General features: G+C 38.5%; 1 protein-coding gene across 1 annotated transcript in view; it reads right to left on the reverse strand.

Moving 5' to 3' along the window:
• Positions 1 to 19203, reverse strand: part of LOC140245658 (dynein heavy chain domain-containing protein 1-like) — a 136235-nt gene that overhangs the window by 115646 nt on the left and 1386 nt on the right. The window contains exons 3-20 of the mRNA XM_072325204.1: positions 18705 to 18783; positions 18143 to 18244; positions 17385 to 17537; positions 16658 to 16745; positions 15886 to 16064; positions 15077 to 15229; positions 14132 to 14304; positions 13463 to 13621; positions 11540 to 11623; positions 10770 to 10862; positions 9408 to 9488; positions 8396 to 8559; positions 7485 to 7644; positions 6475 to 6602; positions 5491 to 5647; positions 4796 to 4970; positions 3877 to 4095; positions 3076 to 3120 (exon numbers count right to left, since the gene is read on the reverse strand). Coding sequence (XP_072181305.1) covers positions 3076 to 3120; positions 3877 to 4095; positions 4796 to 4970; positions 5491 to 5647; positions 6475 to 6602; positions 7485 to 7644; positions 8396 to 8559; positions 9408 to 9488; positions 10770 to 10862; positions 11540 to 11623; positions 13463 to 13621; positions 14132 to 14304; positions 15077 to 15229; positions 15886 to 16064; positions 16658 to 16745; positions 17385 to 17537; positions 18143 to 18244; positions 18705 to 18783 — 2392 coding nt within the window. The remainder of the gene's footprint in view (positions 1 to 3075; positions 3121 to 3876; positions 4096 to 4795; positions 4971 to 5490; positions 5648 to 6474; positions 6603 to 7484; positions 7645 to 8395; positions 8560 to 9407; positions 9489 to 10769; positions 10863 to 11539; positions 11624 to 13462; positions 13622 to 14131; positions 14305 to 15076; positions 15230 to 15885; positions 16065 to 16657; positions 16746 to 17384; positions 17538 to 18142; positions 18245 to 18704; positions 18784 to 19203) is intronic.

The following is a 19203-nucleotide window of genomic DNA, read 5'->3' on the forward strand; positions in this document are numbered from 1 at the left end:
GCATCTCTTCAACCGAGTACTTTTATAAGTCATGTCATACATTTACATGTATATGAAACTAAAGGAGAAGAGTACGGGAACATGTCATTTTCAGAAAATCGTCCTCCCCCGACTTTCGGAGCCTTTTGTAGTAGCAGGTCACATATCTTTCTCATACTAAACTGCACATGGACAGTCACTGAATCCGTATGCACAATGCTATACTAGAGATGCTTGGGTAATTGGAACAAGCAAGGTGCATTTGACATGCAGGATTTCTTACACTGCATTTTAGGAAACAATTTTGACACAGCCTTTGCTCCATGGGCTGATATTTAGCTCTTCATCATGCTTGAGGTGTAATGAATGAATAAATTAATCAATTAATTAATTTCAATTAATCAATTAATTAATTAATAGTTGGAAAAAATTAAATATATGAATAAATACATTAAAATAACTAATTGATAAATAGATAAATGAAAATAAAGAAATATAAATAAATAAATAAACAAATAAATACATAAATAAATATTGAGCACATAGAGTGACTACCAGGAGAGTGCATTAAGTTTTCATGCCACATGCACAATGTCCAATTTATCACTAGAGACAACATCATTACAATAACTACATCTGAAATACATGTATCAGCAATATGTAATGAATGAATTTATACTTTGTGTCTAATGTAGTCATCTTCAACAGGAAAACTGAGACACTCTGTATGTTGTGACTAGAAGAAAGGTATTGCATGCCAAGTTCATATTTTGCATACTCTTTTTTTCTCTTCTTCCTTCTGTCTCATTTGATATATTTGAACAACAGAAAAAAAAACATGATGCTATGTCCTGCAAAAACAAAATAAAAACATGGACAACAATAAAAGTAAAAGAAAAGAAAAGAAAAACCTTCCATCCCATAGTGTCAACAACAAAATAAAGAAAGTCATCTTGAAAGAGGTGCAAATCTGGTGATCTCCCACTTGAACAGCCAACTCAAAGAATCCATTCAAACCCACGTGTGGTGATTCATTCGTACTCACACTTTTTGCTCCCAACCATACAGCTCAGTGCAAGTGAGGGAAATATGAATGCAACCACCCCACCTTCTGTGAAATAGTCCTGGGTGTACACAGAACACCATATCATATAATCTACCTTGGTAAATAGAAATGGAAGTAAAATATTGATGCTGTTTGTCCCATTGTGGCTATCCTCGTGATCTGTTTGGTAATGTAATGATCAAATGATGATTATTATGGCTTGACTTTGCATAGCATAAAGATACAGGCTAGATACAAAGTACATGTATGAAGGACATCTGAAGATATTAGGGTAGAATTGTACATGGAAATGGACTTATCTGAAGAGATACTACAGATTTAAAGCTTTGCTAAGAATACATTATGTGAATAAGACACTCATACCGAAGGTGGCTATATCTAACTAAAATGTCCGAAAATGATTTATGATATTCTACAATGCATATAAATGGACAAGATAACATGATTGAGTACTGCTTTATGTGAGTGGGACTGTAAGTCATTTGAAATACACAGATTGTGACAAGTAGGTACACTGTACCTGACTGGCAATTGATATACATTCTTGGTATGTGGTGAATGACAGAGCTCAAGATAAACATCACTCAGTATGCGTGAAAAAAAACCACATAAATAAAACAAAATTAATCCATAGAAATACATGCATGCATAATTTTCATGGTCTGCATACAGTATTCAATTTCATTTTCTGTTATATCTTTAAATATATACATGTAAATATGTTATTCTCTTCACCAAAAGTGCAAATCACAGGCAAGTTCCAGGACCAAAATTTGAGCAGATTAAACAAAATCACACCTTGAATAGTTTCTTGTATTCTTTAGTTCATTTGCATCTGAGTATTCAATGTTTAGAGAGAGCTGGTTGGCATGAAATTCATGTTCCTTAATCATGTGTACTGATGTCCCCTTCAACATGTGTGAATATACTAATATACCTAGTGAAAATGAAAGTGTGAAAGATAGAGACCCATTCACCGTGTTGATCATGCTGCTGCAATGCAAGGCATTACAGGCATATCAACAATGCACAGAGAGAGAGAGAAAAAAAAAATAGAGGATTGCAAAACAGCACTTTAACAAGTGCTTCTCCGAAAGCTGCCTCTTCAAAGACAAACAGCTGTGATTGGTGCTTCAGTTTAAAGGTAGAATCACACTTTGCTTGTGCTTCCAAAAATCATCAGACTTAATGACACAATAATGTTATGTAATCCATTAAACAGCAAAGTATCAAATTTTTGATCAAATTACCCCTTAATCCAATCTAGGAATATTCTGGTCTATTTTTTTCTTCTTCTCTTTTTTAATTCTGTATCTTATGTGATGAAGCCTTTAGCAGGTAAAAGATAATCAAGGGAAAAATACTCATCAGGATTTAATGAAAATGAGTAAACCTTGAAATGGGGTAAATATATTTTTCTCTGCTTCTCAGAGCCCCAATAGGATCAAGCTCCCTAGATTTGTATTTCCTATCATGGCTTATATCTTGAACGACAAACTGGGCCCTGGATTACGAAGAGTTATAATCTATTAACATCTACTAAATAGATTGCAAGATGGTAGATAATCATTGAGTTATGGTTGATTTCATGATCAGCTGCAAATTGTGTTGTGATAACTGGAAGAGTACTCCTGATATCTAGCTACAAGTATGAGCTTTTTTGGTGTCACTGGCCAAGAATCCTATGCATACAATGTACCCACAAGTACAAGTAAGAACTTTCTAATCACAATTTAATGTCTGATGAAAGCCCATAAGAGTCATCTTTCCCCTCTGTTGCTCTTTCTGCTACTCCTTCATTCTCTCTATCACTCTCTCTCTCTTTCTTTTCCCATAAGATTTCTATATCATGCTCCCAACGGTGAAAAAAAAAAGTTACAAGCATGTTTGTTGAGAAAAAAATAAAAAAAATCAAAGATGGTGCATGGGAACACAGCGAAATACACATCTGCAATGGCAACGACAAAGCAAAGGGCACTTTGGGGATCCACATTGTGTACACCCACACACACACAGAAAGCAAATGTCACCTTTCGATGCTCGGCGATGGCATAATCACCACAAAATCGCAATTCCTGTGAGTGAAAAGTTCAGAGTTAACATTCTCTCCATCGCTGCCAGCTTCCCCTGCTTTCAAAACAGTTGACTATATGTAGATTTACTGAAATCATCTTAATCTTCCCCCCCCACCCCCAAGACTAACATGTACTTTCCCTTTAAAAAAAACAAAAAATAAAAAACAAAACAATCTCCATCATCACTACATATTGTACACACACAGAAACAAATTCAAAGATAAACACTGCATTTACAATGAGATGTATGTTGAATAATGATCCAAACAATGATGTCATTAGCATTTTGCTTGTTTGGTTAATTGTTAGACAGCAAGCTCACTTGTTGTTGTTGTTTTTTTTGTGAAAAATGGCTAACATCCTCATAATTTATGAAGAAACTGACTTTAAAACCATCTCTTTTGCTGACATCTGACATACACTATAACTTCACTTCTCTGAGAGGTCTTCACGGAAGCTGACTTTGGACCTTACGTTTCACATCACTACGTTACTTTGAACCAACACATACATCACATACATTAAAATGTTAGAAGAGAATTTCTGGTAATAGGGTCAGACTGGAAATTAGCTACAAGAAGAAAAACACACTACATCTCTATTTGAGAATGCCTGGTGATGTTGTGTAATGAAAACACATTCATTTTATCTTTATAGTAACAGTGAACTATTGTTGCTACACAAACACAGAGAGAAAAACAAATCAAACAAATGAATCTGAGAAGATTTGCACGTGCAGTCTGTCATGACACTTACCATGACGACACCTTTGACCTCAGTCACAAAGTCATTGGAGAGGTTCTTGGCCTCATTGGCCGTGAAGTTGAGGAGGTCCCTGAAGGCTGCATTCAGGAGGGGAACGAGATCGTCCTGAATGGCGCCAGAGTCGACCAGGAACAGCCTGTTCTGGGTGACAAAGCTGCGCTCCACGTTCTTGACGCGTTCACACCAGTCCCGAATCTCCCCGAGCTTCATCTGCACGGGAAAACGGGTCAGAACAGGGTCTAGATACACTACTGTTGTCTGCATAAACGATGACGTCTTTAGAATTCTTGGGAGAGGATCGGCTGCATGCAGTGATCGTGTTTCATTTGTGAAAATATGAAATAACCTTATTCAGCTTGCTTTCTTTTGCACGTACGCTACACAAACAAAAGCTCAATGATAGGACATGCTCTCCTTATAACACAAAAATCTGCACATCACTATGCCTATCAATGGTGTCAACAGTTTTGAAGTGTCTTCAAAAAAAAAATAGCTGCTGTTTGCATGTGAGTTTGTGCTATCTGTGCCCAAACACATACTGTGTACAGCATACATTAAGCAAGTCTAATCTTTCGAGAATCAGGACTTTCCAACAATTTCATGAGTAGTCGTTGGTACAGTAATGAAAGGAGAAGTGTACACATGCACGTCATGAATTCATGTCTTGATCACTGGCGACGAACAGTTAGTGTTGTAAAATTCACAAGTAGCACCTGTCTCACAAAATTCACACACACACACACACACACACACACACACACACACACACACACACATACAAGCAAACTACAAGGCAACTCTACCTCTATGACATCAGCCTCACACATGCAGCCCATCACAGTGTCTCATACACCCTGGACAACATGTTACTAGCCTGTATCTTTCTCCCCAATCCATTTTGAAATCTTACCTCTATGGTATAAGCCTGAGCCCTGCGCCACTTCTCCACGGCGTCCTTGTTCCACTTGCGGGCGAAGTGGTGGATGTCGCCGAGCCAGGAGTGGTTGGCACAGAAGTCGTCGATGTCGGCCAGAGCCTCGGCAATGATCTCTCCCTGAAGCTCGCGGGCAGCAGAAATCTCCTCGCTGGGAAATATGATGGGGTTTAATAGAGATCATGCAGGTTGTAGTCTAATCCCAACTTTTTGATGCAACAGTCGTCTACATTTATTCCATATCTGGTACTCAAATGCATCTCATTGCACTGTTCATGGCCAATCATTAAATAAACTTTAAATTCCTCTCAGAATTGTATGCTCTTTGATATTTCATAAGTGGTTTCTAATTATCTTGCAAAAGGTTAAAATCTGAATCTCCCATCACAACCAAAACTATACCATCCCTTTAAACTTCGAAATTCTGTAACACTCTTATTTCAGATCCAATCAATGAAATTCTACCATTCTGGGTTTGACTTTTACTCTATTTGTCAACACCAAGTGAAGCTTCGAAATTCTGTAACACTCTTTTAATATTCCAGATCCAATCCACAAAATTCAACCATTCCGGGTTTGATTTTTACTCTATTTGTCAACACCAAGTGTGACATGGAGTGGACTTCAAACACAAGTGATTACAAATCTGAGAAAGTGATAGTGACTCTCACTCATTCAGTAGTCTCGTCTCCAGACTCCCTTCAGACAGGGGGTTGTACTGGCCGATCATCCCCTCCCCAATGACCACGAAATCCTCCTGCAGGTCAGTCTTCTTGCAAAGTTCAGGTGTTGCCACACCCAGGTAGTCTGCCTCCTTCCTGGGGGTGTCTGTCACATCATTGAATGGAAACTCGTGCATATTCATTACACAATCACAGAGAGAGGTGTGTCTGTTATATCATTGGAATGAAATTCACATATGTTCATTACACAACACCAAAGATGAGGTGTCTGTCAAATCATTAGAACTGAATTCATGTATATTCGTCATAAAAATGTCAAAGATAGTTACAGATGAACGCACATTCAAAGGGATGTGGATTGTTGGCAAGCCCTCATAATATTTCACTCAATATGAGTTTCAATTTCAAAACCAGTGAATTTTTATTTCCAGTATACAACCACTGAAACTTAATTCAAGTATTTCCAAGTGACTGTGCTCTACAACCTTTTTTTTTTTCTATAAATAATCCATGCTCAAACATGGTGAAGGGTATCAATTTCTCAGATTGAATATGCAGCCATGGTAAATGGATGAATCTCGTGAATCTAGGCCTTTAGCAATGTCTTGTTTTACTGTACACAAGGCTGTTATAAGGGTTGCCTTGTTCATTCTCGTAAATGGGCAATATTAAGCCTGTGTACACGCAAATGCCACTGTGCTCTCAAGAAGTTTTCAAGGAGCACTACAGTACATTCATCCAGTCATCATTACAGAGAAAAGAGAGAAATAATTATGTCTCTACAGAGAGTTAATGGCTCATGCACTGCAGAACTACTAAATTACTGCATAGACTTTCTTTATAACTGTCTGAAACTCGAGCAGCATACATACAACTGATACATGTATCTAATGCACTTTATCTCACACTTTAATACTTAGTTTGCAGAATACTAAATATCACTCACTAAAGTCAAGACTTTGAATCACTCACCCTTTGAAACGAGCTCTGGCTTCTGTAGATTATCTTTGGCCGACTGCAGTAGACTTCTTCGGGCCAGTCTGGCGCCCTCGTCTGACACCGCAGAGGGAGTTCTGCCTGCTGCTGTATCATCTTCCTCACTGGAATCAAACATCAATATACAGGTACACAATGTAAGTGCTGACATGAGATTATCAATGAAAGCAAAACGCAGTGTCACAAGTGGGAATTGTCTGAACAAATAAATAAATAAATAAATAAAATGCATGATAGGTTGAAGTAATGCATTTTTTTTTAGTCCTGTGCATCAAGTGTGAACAATACTAAATTATTACCCTGCTAAGTGGCAAACCTGTCATTTAGTCAATTTATCCGTCTATCATAATATGCAACATATAATGAACTTTGGCCCTACTAATATGTGATCTGCAGTATACATTGTATGTACTAACCCTGAATGCACACAAAATGCTCTTAGAGAAAGAAGAGGATGTATTGAGATGTATTGGGTATAGTCTAACCTATCTGCAATGACCACTCAAAGCGAACGAGAAATGTGGTCATTATAGACAGGTGATCACTAGAGCACGTTTGACTGACTACTATGCAATGATATTTAAGACCCCATAGCATGGGAAATTATGGAGCAGGAAGGCTGGCCTAGTGTGGATATACATGTAATTGAGAATCCCCTAATCAAATTGTGCACAGCTTTATCACTGATTTCCATGTACATTACATGTAAGTACACAAGCAGCCACAGAATCTCAACTGGACTCCACCTTTACTGATGTGACCTACAATGTACATTTCGTTGTACGTATTCACTGACCACTGCTATTCATGATTTTAGTATGTACAGTACCCCACTGGGCAGCGAATGAATTGGACCACCCATGAATCTCCATGCAACTGGGTCTTTAACACATTTAAGACGAGTCCTGAGAATACTCGGGCAGGTGTCTATGGGAAATGCGTGTTATAGCAAAATCAGTCCATCCTCAATGGGTTAAGGTTCATACTCCTTGTGAAGGAAGAGCTTCTCCCGCTCATCTCCGACCCATCCCGCCGTGACCTCCTCCATGGGCTGAGCTGCATCACTAATGAGCCTGGCCAGGTTGGTGACCAGGGCTTGGCTGGAGTCCAGGAATGTCTGCTTGGAAGGGTAGAGACTCAGGGCACCTACATAAGGGAAATATAAATAGAAAAGTACATTGTAGAGTAGTCATTGTAATAGTAGAAGTTGCAGTAGTAGCAGTAGTAGCAGTAGCATGATGTAAATCCTGTAGTAGTAGTAGTAGTAGTACATAGTAGTAGTAGTAGTAGTAGTAGTCGTAGTAGTAGCAGTAGTAGTAGTAGTAGTTATTGTAGTTGTAGTAGTTGTAGTAGTTGTAGTCGTAGTAGTAGTAGTAGTAGTAGTAGTAATTGCAGTAGCTGTAGTAGTAGTAGTTACCGTCAGTAGCAGTTGTAGTGGTAGTAAAAGTAGTGGTAGTAGTAGTAGTTGTAGTAGCAGTAGTAGTAGTAGTAGTAGAAGTAGTAGTAGTATCAGAAAAAATCAATTGCAGTAGTTGCAGTAGTAGTACTAGTAGTGGGAGTAGTAGCAGTAGTAGAAGTAGTATCAGCAGCAGTAGTAGTAGTTATACAACAACAAGAAGTAGTAGTAGCAGTCATCAGAGGAGTTATATAATTTTAGTTTTTGAAATTAGTATTGTCCTTTATCTCGCTGTCTTCATCATTGTTATTACAAATATTGTATTTATTGCTGTTACATTTAGTACATTGTACATCTAGTATTCCTGATAACCTCTATTCAGTGTTTCTGGAAATGAACATACAGTGTGTATGTACTCAAATGAATAAGAGTTTGTGACTACATCAATGAAATATTAACAGCCAAAAAAGCAGTAAATGGGCTTGCTCGTCACCCCCTTACCTTTGTTGGTGAAGTTAAGCTTTGCCTTGTACAGGGCCTCCCGAGGGGCATCTTCGCCCCCCACCATGGTCTGATGGACAAAGGTGCAGATGTTGAAGCGGGCCAGGGACAGCAGGTGGCAGACCAGGATCTGGTCCATCAGCAGGACAAAGTTCCCAAGGCGCCTGTAAAAGAGCAATGCAATGGAATTACGAAGGACCAATTGTTTGTGGTCCTACCCTTGGAATTTGGACTTTAATCATCTCCTCCTCCTCCTCCTCCTCCTCTTCCTCCTCCTTCTTCTTCTTCTTCTTCTTTTTCTTCTTGTTGTTGTTGATGCTGTTGTTGTCGTTGTCGTCGTCGCCGTCGGTGGTGGTGGTGATGGTCAAAGAGTATGTACATTTTCTACTAAACATAAATCTAGCTATAAAATGTAACCATCCCACAAACTGAAAATGAATTAATGTATGGATGCAGTCTATATTCACACAATATGGCAACACATTGGCAAGTGCTTCTAATTGTAACTGGCAAATTTATAATACACTTTTCACACATGCTGTAGCTGTAGGCAAAAAAAAAAATGGCAAAAAGACCCTTCACTGCATGTGTCTTTGCCTGATATTTTTAAAACTTGCACACATCTATTCTAAATTTTGACGAGTCATCTTCCCCTCCTTTTATCAATCCCCTGAGCTTAAGATGTTAATTTTCAAGGACTTTGCAAACAAGCCATTGGTTAACCCACAGATCACCGAGAGCAGGTAGAAACAGTGCAAGGCCTATGGAGAGTTTAGAATATCAAAGAGGATGAGTAAGAGAGCATGATGCATGATGCCTCTGATCTCAAACTTACTCTTCCATGCTAGAACTCAAGCGATGTACTCGGTACCATAATCTATAAAGTCACTTGTCAGGTACAATGTATGTATCTCCACCTTGTTTTCTTTGATGGAAAGTGTATATAGAAACTTTTTTGTTACAAGGAAGCACAATGGTCCAGTGGATGAGGGTCATCTTGTTGAAGACTTACTTTGTTTCATCCTGTGCCTTCCTCAGATTCATCTCTCTCTGCTCCTTCTTCTGCCGCTGCACAAAGAGAGATTCCTTGGAGCTGGATTGAGGTACAATCAGACGAACCAAGAGTTTGTGTTTTTTTTATGTTTTTCTCTTTTTTGGGGGCAATTTCTTTACCTGTATCACTACCATCAGCAACTCTATCTGAGAGGAGTTAAATAATATGTCATAGTAGCAATCTCGGAAAGGTTAATTTCATGCTGCCTATCTGTTGACATCGAGGGTGAAAGAGGTTTTCTAGCCTTTCAGCTCTAAAAGAGTGTCAGTTCTTAATACACTGAAGTAATTTCAATCTACATGTATGCAAGATGTTTTACATCTGGGATTTGAGGTACAAGTATATAGATTCATCTTTGAAGATAAATATGATATATCTTCTCTCTTTTTTCAACAGGGGAGAGACATTTCAAACCTGTGCTGAGGTTAAATATATGGAGGCCTGGTCTCAGAAGATGATTTCTGGATGCACACACTGGGTTCATGTATAAAACATGACAATGCCTCAACACATATCAACTCCTATACGTGCAATATCATGGTGCACATGAATGGTTGACTTTATGCATGTACAGTGCACTCCCATTATAACGAACACAGTTTAAACAACAAAGCTCTCCATACAACGAAGTGAAAATTCAGGTCCCAAAATTATTGTCTATATTATATGTTTCTGCTCTTTATTGTTAAAGGGGCATAGTCACGGTAGTGTAGAAGGCGCTGTTGATGATACTGCTGATCACCGTTAGCATTGATACGAAGAATACCGAAGTTGAGCTGTCATCAAGAGTAAAGTGCATAGCTGTTGCTAAGTAACGTTGCCTTCGTTGTCTTCTCTGCGCATCGCGCAGTCTGTAATAATGCCAGGGTGCGTGCATATGTGCTTGTTATTATGACATCACAAAAGAAGTTTGCTAAAGCTGTCATCCCCCTCAGCCGAATCATGAGCCGAAATGTGATCCGACCACTGACTACAGTGAATTGGACTTCTTCAGACTCAGGGAAGTGGGCCAAAGCGTAAGCGCTAAAGAGGAGTCGATAGCGTAGGTCTCTATAGGAAACTTGCGCCGTGTGCCCGCGTACGCATTTGACTAAAACACGGGGACCATGCACCTTTAATTAAGATATAACAAAATTTCATTAAAACGAAAGAAAACTGAAGGTCTCAAGGACTTTATGATGATGGCAGTCACCTGTACACAGTCACAGTTATAAATGAACAGCAATTTGAATCATTGGCTAGTGTATCACTGACAGTGCGCAACAAGTGGGTCTTCTAATGTAGGATAATGAGAGGACAAATTATTGTTTCCATACTTACAAGAGAGCTTTGTCTTTCTTTGTCTGCAACTCACAGAATCGCAGCATCTCAAAGGAGTCTTCGCAAGTCTTGTCTAGAATCAATTTACAGTAGCTGTGACCAAATACAATGGGTAGGAATTCATAAGATACAAAGACACAATCTCAGACATCTCTTTTGTGTTTTTGAGTCCTTACATGTGTGGTCTAAACTTGACATAGAGCAGCTGCAACAAAGTTAAAGCGATGTATGAAAGTGAAATATAAATATGCACATCTCAAAATGTGTCCATGCATGCCTTGTAAAGAATCAATGTACCAGAGCTGCTGCAAGCACAGCAGAGCAATATGCATATGATTCTATGAAGAAAACAAGCACAATGGTCATGCACCTGTCATCAGACATAATGTAAACAGAATCAGCTCACATTCCTTGTATTACATATATTTCGTCTTAAGATCATAAAGGCAAACAAAGCCGATTGAACAGTGGCTTTTCCGAATCTGTTTTTATTTCTGATGTGATGTTGCAAGCAAAAAATGTGATTCAAAGTCCAGGAAACAAAGCATAATTATTAGCACACTGACCTTAATTTCAAGTAAATAATATTGTCATTCATGGAAAAGATGATGCAATAAAGAATCTGGAAAATTGCGCATCAGATATATAATTTGGTAAAACATCACAAAATCAACAAGTTATTCTATGTAGGGTTTAAGAGGAGACAGTAGCTACAAATCTGATGTCATGTATTGGCAGAATGTCATCTACAGCACGTTTGCGATGCTTACTTGAAAAACTTGTTGAGGATGGTTCTTCCAGCTTTGGACATTAGCTTGGTCTTGTGCTCAAACTCGGACAGGGTGAAACAGTAGCTGAAATCAAAAGCGTAATGAGAAACGTCGCAAATGTAAAAGAGACTTTACAGACAGACAGATGAACTGACGTCATAGTTATGAAAAAGCACTGAACCTCTCTGCTCAAACGACAAAAAAAGAAAAGAAAAAGAAACAGCAACAACACAACATAGCTTTTGATGTAGCTATTCAACACAAGGTTTGCCAATAGCATAAAATCCAAAAGTTGGCAATTTCAATTGATGTGAATTTATGACAACATAACATGAGGAAGAAATTGTAGGTCCTTAAATATGTCCTCACCATGAAATTGTTGTAATTGAAAGCTTCAATATACAAGTAATCATTAAAAATACTCTTTGATGCACACATCCACTCTTACGAAACATAAGGCATGAACAGTGTGCCTACATAAGCAAATCAAACTGCCAAATAATAGCAGTAGAACACTCTGCCATCCTACCAAAGTGCACTGCTTACACAACTTTTATGCATCTACATTGTAGGTAATCTGTGATCACCTCTCCTAACCCTTTCCCCTAATTCCCTGCCCCACCCCCCCCCCCCTTCCAGTGTGGGTGAAGGTGTCTATTATTAACCCCTGATCTGCCAGTTCAGAACCCTTTCCATCCTCAAACCAGGAATACTGCATTGTGTACAAATCCTATCAGTGTACAGTACCTCAGCCTAATAAATCCTGTCTAGAAGCTTGCAAACCTAGCCACACTGTTTCAATGTAGATTTATTTGTCTATTAATTAAGTGTATAATCAACATCCCCCACTTCCATCAAATTCCATCAAATCAAACTCTTTGTGAGTACCTTTTAAGCTGGGGCATGTACACATGCTTTATAAAGCCTAAGTAGATCCTTTAATCATTTGTTTGCTTTGTTGTGTTGTTCTCAATTGTGCAATGTGCTACTGCAAGGTTAAAGTATGAGGTAGGTGTACATGGCATTCAGCTCTAAGCCAGGGTTTTCTTGTGCAAGTCACACCATCACCCTATGGCCCGCATTCACAAAGGTGGTACAATCTCTGTAGTTTTGTATGGGACGCCAAGTGTGAAATGACTGATTTCGTAACGAAATAGGCCATGCAACACTTGGCACCCCTACAAAACTACGGTCTTTGTTCATGGTTTAAACCATGGACAACGATTGTACCACCTTCGTGCATTTGGGCCAACTAATTTGTATGTATTTGCTTTTAATCCAAAATGCAGACTTGCTCTCAGACTCATGTACAATCCACAACTGAAGTTACTGTGCGTGCCAAAGATCTGAAGTGAAAATTACGGCCATAGGTAGAGTCAGATGGGGAAATGATGCATGTGAATGATTTTCGTTGGTAGGTGTTCATTGTCATGAGCTAGCTGTATAACATTCCTATTAATCCTTTAATGTAGAATGGGGATTAAAGACCCGGTAGCAGGGAGAAACATGGGTGGTCTGGTTGAATTCACTGGGGTACATGTACATTCAAAATCTATAAATAGCACCCGTCAGCCACATATATGTTAGCAGATTTATGCATCAAAACTTATGTATTATGCTCATCGGTAATGGTGGACTCTAGTCAAGACTATTCTTCAGCTGTGTGTGTACTGTTACAGCTGTATGTGTACATACACATAGAAATCAGTGACAAAGCTGTACACAATCCATTACAGGAATTCTGGAATATATCTGAGTCAGGCCAGCCTTCCCACTTCATGGTATCTCCATGCTACTAGGTCTTTAAAAGTACAAAATTAAACCATGTCAACCAGTAAAAAAAGAAACAATATTCCTTTTAGACGCTATCTGCCCACTCAAAGGGGAAGGGGAAAGGGAGGGGTAGTCATGTGACTGACTTACTCCAGCTCGAGGGGTAGGAAGCGGACCGTGCCCAGCTCCTGGAGGAGCTTGGAGATCTGGATGGAGGCAGCACCAAACCCTGGGACAGCCAGGAGCAGGCTCTCATGCACCTTCTTCCGGATGGTGCAGAACTCCTGATGCTTCTGGCCTGACCTCCATCTGCAAGGATAATCACCATGACAACCAAAGAGATACGATTAGATTTGATAAGACCTGATTTATCTCATTATAGTCTCTTTCCTAGTCACTAACATGTTAGATGCACTACCCAAGTACAATGCTTTGAGAAATCTGTGTATGAATGGCTTTGATCAGATTTATATGAATACATGGAAAAATGGTTCAAACAATAGTTGGAAACTCAGGAAAAAGCAGAGAAAGAAATAAAAAAGGTATACAAATCACACAGTGCTCATTTCACATCTTTTCCTCATGAATTTGCTTGTGAATAATTGATCACCCAACAAAATGAAATCACAGCAGTATTTTCAAACTGAAAGGAGTAAAGAATCTTCTTACTGAAGAGAGTCACATCATTACTTCCAAGCTCAAAAGTGTTGCTCTTTTAAACTTATCAATTGTTGTTGTCTTGCTTTGTTTTCTCTTCTGATTTCTTCTGTTTGTTGTTGTTTTTCTCTGCAATAAAAATTGATATGATATTTGGCTAACCTGGTGAAGGCCTTCCTGACCAGGTAGTTCTTGAAGAAGGGGATCTTGGACACAATGCCCCAGAGGACCGCCTCCCTGTGCCAGTCATACAGGTTCATGCTCTCCGCCGGCTGACCTGTGACCTTGTGCATGATTCCAAAGCAGGATACGATCCAGTGTTCGTTGGGGTTGGCCTGGGATAGAGAGAGAAAGGGAGAGCTCGGGAATCACAAAGATGCTCACATAGCACTCTACTTGTTCAAGTAGCAAAATCTTGGCTTTATTCATGTGACATACAGATAGCAATCCTGCATTTTGCATTCCAGCCATGACTAGGGATGCAATTTTCAATACACAGACAAGTAATTTAATATAATAACTGTTGATTCTATGCTCAAGCATTTACAAACTGTGAATCTGCAAAATTTACAAATGACAGTATGGCACCTCACATTTAAGATTTCAATCCTTCTCCCCCCCCCCCCCCAAAAAAAAAAAAATAAATAAATAAATAAATAAAATAAAATAAAAATAATAATAATAATAATAATAAATAGATAAATAAATAAAAATAAATAAATGAATAGATAGAACAAAAGAAACATACAAGCAAACGAAGAAAACAAACTTGCAGAGTTTTCAAATGAAATCTAAGTGTGGCATAGCCAGAGAGTACTTGTAGGTTCTACCATCAAAACTCATATTGCAGTATATCTCTATTATCTTAATTTTCAAAATACAAGCACTGGTTTGTAAAGGGCTTTATATTCAGCTAGTTTATCTACAGAAATGAGGTTTTAATGTCATCACATTCTTCATAATATGATTTGCAAGGGCACTACACAGACTTGCAAACTGCAAATTTGCAAGCTTTTGTCTGCATGTTTACTGCATGATATTCTTTTACCAGTATATAAATGTGTAATTTAACTCTTATTGTGTACACAGAGGAGTTGTAGTACCCACCTTTGCTTTCGGAACCATGACCAGCTCATAGGGCATGAAGTGCCTGGTCTTGGTCTTGTTGAGATAGATGAACTTGGCCTTCCCAAGATGGCGCCCTTTGCCAAACAGTTCCACAACCTCCTTGCCCGTCATAGGAACCTCCTCACCAACCTCCTGTTGTCATGGACACAAAATGTATATAGTCCACATGGAAGATTCTATAGTGTGAACATCATTGTGATGCCAGCATGAAGTAAGAATGCATAAATATATTGTGTCCTACATTTTGACCATGTGATCTTACATCAATACCAGTTATAATTTTGTGTGATTACTTTCAGCAAAATCAATGCCACAAAAATTTATCTATGGTAGACCAGGTGTGAAAGAAATTAGTTGCACTGAAATGTCCACTGTCACAGTAGTTTCCATCCAGATTCTGTGTTTCTCTTTAACAAATTGATACCATCTCCCTCATCTATTCACACTGGAATAATTTCATTTCCATGACTAGAGAAAATAGCAGTGCATTGCATGATGTCAAACACATCCTATTCAACAGAATTAAGGTTGATAAATGCTTTAGATACCAAAATCACCTTGGGATCATGTGTGATCATCTGAAATCTTTCCAAATTTGGTCCACAAATTATCAAAGTGTAACAATCAAACAGAATTTGGAAATTGACGAGTGAATTACTCTATTGAATGTCTGATATTTATCAAACATCATAGTTATGAAATGAGAGGAAAAGAAATTACAGAGCAACAGCAATGTCACACAGGGGGATTGGATACTTAAAGGATGGCAGTCTGCTGGACAAACTTACCGACTCTGCATCCTCACTGACCGCCAGTTCCTCACCGAGGATGGGCTGACCGGCCAACCACGAGGAGTCCGGCACCCTGGGGGGTGGGGCAGGCCGCTGGGCAGAGGGCGCCCTGTCGTTCAGGTCAAGGTTCATGGCAGCCGCGGTCAAGCCAAGGCCTTCACTCCAAACAGCCTCATCTAGGATGTTGGCAAAAAGAAAATCCATCACAGCGATAAAACACTTCATATTGGAGTAAGGACTGCGACTGGTGAACACCTCATGATCAGATATTGGAGAAAAACAACATTTCAGACAGAATGGATATTTCACATAAACTGCATGACACAAAACTCCATAAACTTGATTTCATGTTTCCAAATTTTTAATCAAGATACAAAAAGGAAGGTGCCTTTGTCAGGAAAGACCCAAAAACTTGAAATTAGCCAAGTTGACCAAAATGTTATTTTCGAGAGCACTAGAAGAACCCACCACTGTGAATTTTTGTGGGCTTTGCAATGCAGGGTCACATAATTATGTGCATACACACAAGCACGAAAAGTACACAAGTATGAACATTTGTACTTCTTTTGTCTGGTATCATTTTACCAGAGATAGTGGAGTTCAAATTGGGACAAGAAAATAGACAAAATATATATGCTTTTAATAGATCTTCCCTCTGTTATCAAAGAGCACAAAATGTGTGAAATTATTCACTCTGCAAAATATCAAACTTTTACCATCAAGTGATAAATGGATGTACATGTATATCTAACAAGACAACTCCACTCACGTCTTGTGGTTTCCATGACAACAGATGGCAGCACCTCCCGTATGTGGCCAAAGTTGATGCCTCTTGGTGTGTGCTTTTCTTCATCTTCCTGCAATTGAAAATGATGTGAAAGAAAAGTATAAAAACAACTCATCTGATGCAAACCTGGCAAGTGCATGATGAGAGAAAAACAATCGAAATCAATGAAGTTATTGAAGTATAGTTTTTGTTTTTGTGTGGTTGTTTTTATCAGAGTGGCATCTTCCTTAAATAAAACAATGACATGACACAAGTATAAGTCCTTATTGTGATATGATCTTCATTAGTGTATACAGTCTTTGAAGGTTCCATTTCAAAGAATTTTCATACAAACTTGTAGTCATACATATACCTCATTTTGAGAGCTTCTAGAATACATTCAAAAGTTGTTGTTTTTTTTTTGGGGGGGGGTGGGGGGGGAGGAGATATTTTGAAAACGTACATGATTTCACATTAGCTTGTGCAGCATATTTTTTTCATTACTACTAACTAATATCATCAGATATCAATTCATGTCTAACGGTCACATTCTCCTTAATTTTTGATCACTTTGTTCAAAAGTTAAAAAAATAATTTCACTCACTCAATATTTTTGCATCAATACATTCATGCATTATTCAGATTATTTTGGGATCATTCTCCTTGAAAGGCTCAATTTCAATACATGAAAAGTCATCTCTTCCTCTAGATCATTCTCCTCAATACTCACAGGTCTTTCGAGCTTGTATGGATCCGCCCCATCAGGAAGGGACATTGTCAGGGGGTTGAACTTGGCAGGGGCATCCCTGGGTGACCTCGCTGGGGTCAGGGGGTTCCGGTAGTCCTTGGGGTCGCCTCCTGTGGATTTCAGGGCGTGGATCGCCTGGGACAGGAAGGTAGAGGAGCAAAGTGGTAGCAATGGTTCTGCATTTTTTACTGATGAGGCGAGTCATTCCCTCAGACAGACATGAAATTGCATGACATTATCATCATTATCTTTGTTGTTCTCAGTACTTTATTATTATTTTCTTTCTATTATCATTATTACTATTTATCATCTTCATTATCATAATTATTACTATCATTATTATCATTATCATTGTCAGTATCATCATTTTATAATTGTTTTTATCATTACTATAATTATTGTCATTGCAATCATCATTTTTATCATATCATGATTACAATCATTATTCTTGTTTGTTGTAGAAAAAGAGCAGTGGCAGTCCTTCTACCATTACCATAGTATTATTTCACATCAGTTTTGTGCAATTCTCTCCACATTTTCGGACACCAAAAACGGATGTAGCTTTCCCATCCAGTGAAAAAGGCACATGGATCAATGAAAACTTCACATATTGACAACTTGTGAATGGCTTCTCCAAATTTCCTCAAACTCCACCAATGTTTTCGACTAATTTGTCTGCATTTACTGAATCCTCACATACACCTGTATGTATGGGGAGAATTCCCCTGCAATCTGCTCACCTTGGGAAACACACTGGCCATCACCTCATCAATGGCGGAGCCTGCAGTCGGTGTTTTGTGCTGTCTTGTCTGGAAGTAGGACCGGCTCACGTAGTGCCTCAACTGGAAAACAAATCGAAGTTTAAGGTACATTACATGATGCACATTTGAAAAAGGTGTCTTTAGTAGCACCCAGTAAACGTGAAGACTTGATGGGTAAATTTGACAGATTTTATTTGATTTAACAGGACTGGATTTCTACACTCCTTTCTAATAATTTATTCTAGTATTCTAATATAATGAAGTGCAAAATCCATATACTTGATGCAAGGGTGGCAAAAATTAGTCATTTTAAATGCTGCATATTGCCAATTAACCTCAGAGGATTAAGAAAAAAAAACTAAATCATTAACTTACAACTCTTTAAACTTAAAATCACTGTCACCTGATAGCAAACATCAAGATGACTAAACACAGATTTTACTGATCAGTATCAATCAAGTTAATGAATATTCGTGAAGAGCAGCATTCCCTATTTTTTAATATAGACGACATCTGAGTAAATACAGAGAAGGAAACTTACTTGTTCATCATCCTGTATGAATCTGGAATAAGGCTGGCAAAGGCGCAACACTTCAACAAGGTAGACCCACTGATGCCGACTGGAGGTGGTTTGGAAAGTTTGAGGGGGAAGAGAATATTTCACTCAATGACTATGAAGAGAGAAATATGCAAGATATATGTACTTTGAAAGTCTTTGTAATCTTAAACTCTAATATCCTACAACATTCAAGTTCTGTGTAACAAAATTCTTACTCAAAGTTGTAAGCTAAGCATTACTAGCAGTCTTATTCATATGGCCATCATACAGACTACCTTTCAATGGGAATCAAACAAATGGAAGAGACCACATTCAGGGTAGAACTTTTCAGTTTCAACATGTACAACTGTACACGGTAAAACACTCCTAATCCATTAACATTATCATTGACTCATGCGCTGCTCTTGGAATCTAATTGTGCACGGCATGGCTCAAGCTACATGGCAAATTGTGGAACAAGACAGTCGATGTGTCAGATGAT

Source organism: Diadema setosum (genome assembly GCF_964275005.1).
Source record: "Diadema setosum chromosome 20 unlocalized genomic scaffold, eeDiaSeto1 Scaffold_20_unloc_1, whole genome shotgun sequence".
In the NCBI taxonomy this organism is placed as follows: domain Eukaryota; kingdom Metazoa; phylum Echinodermata; class Echinoidea; order Diadematoida; family Diadematidae; genus Diadema; species Diadema setosum.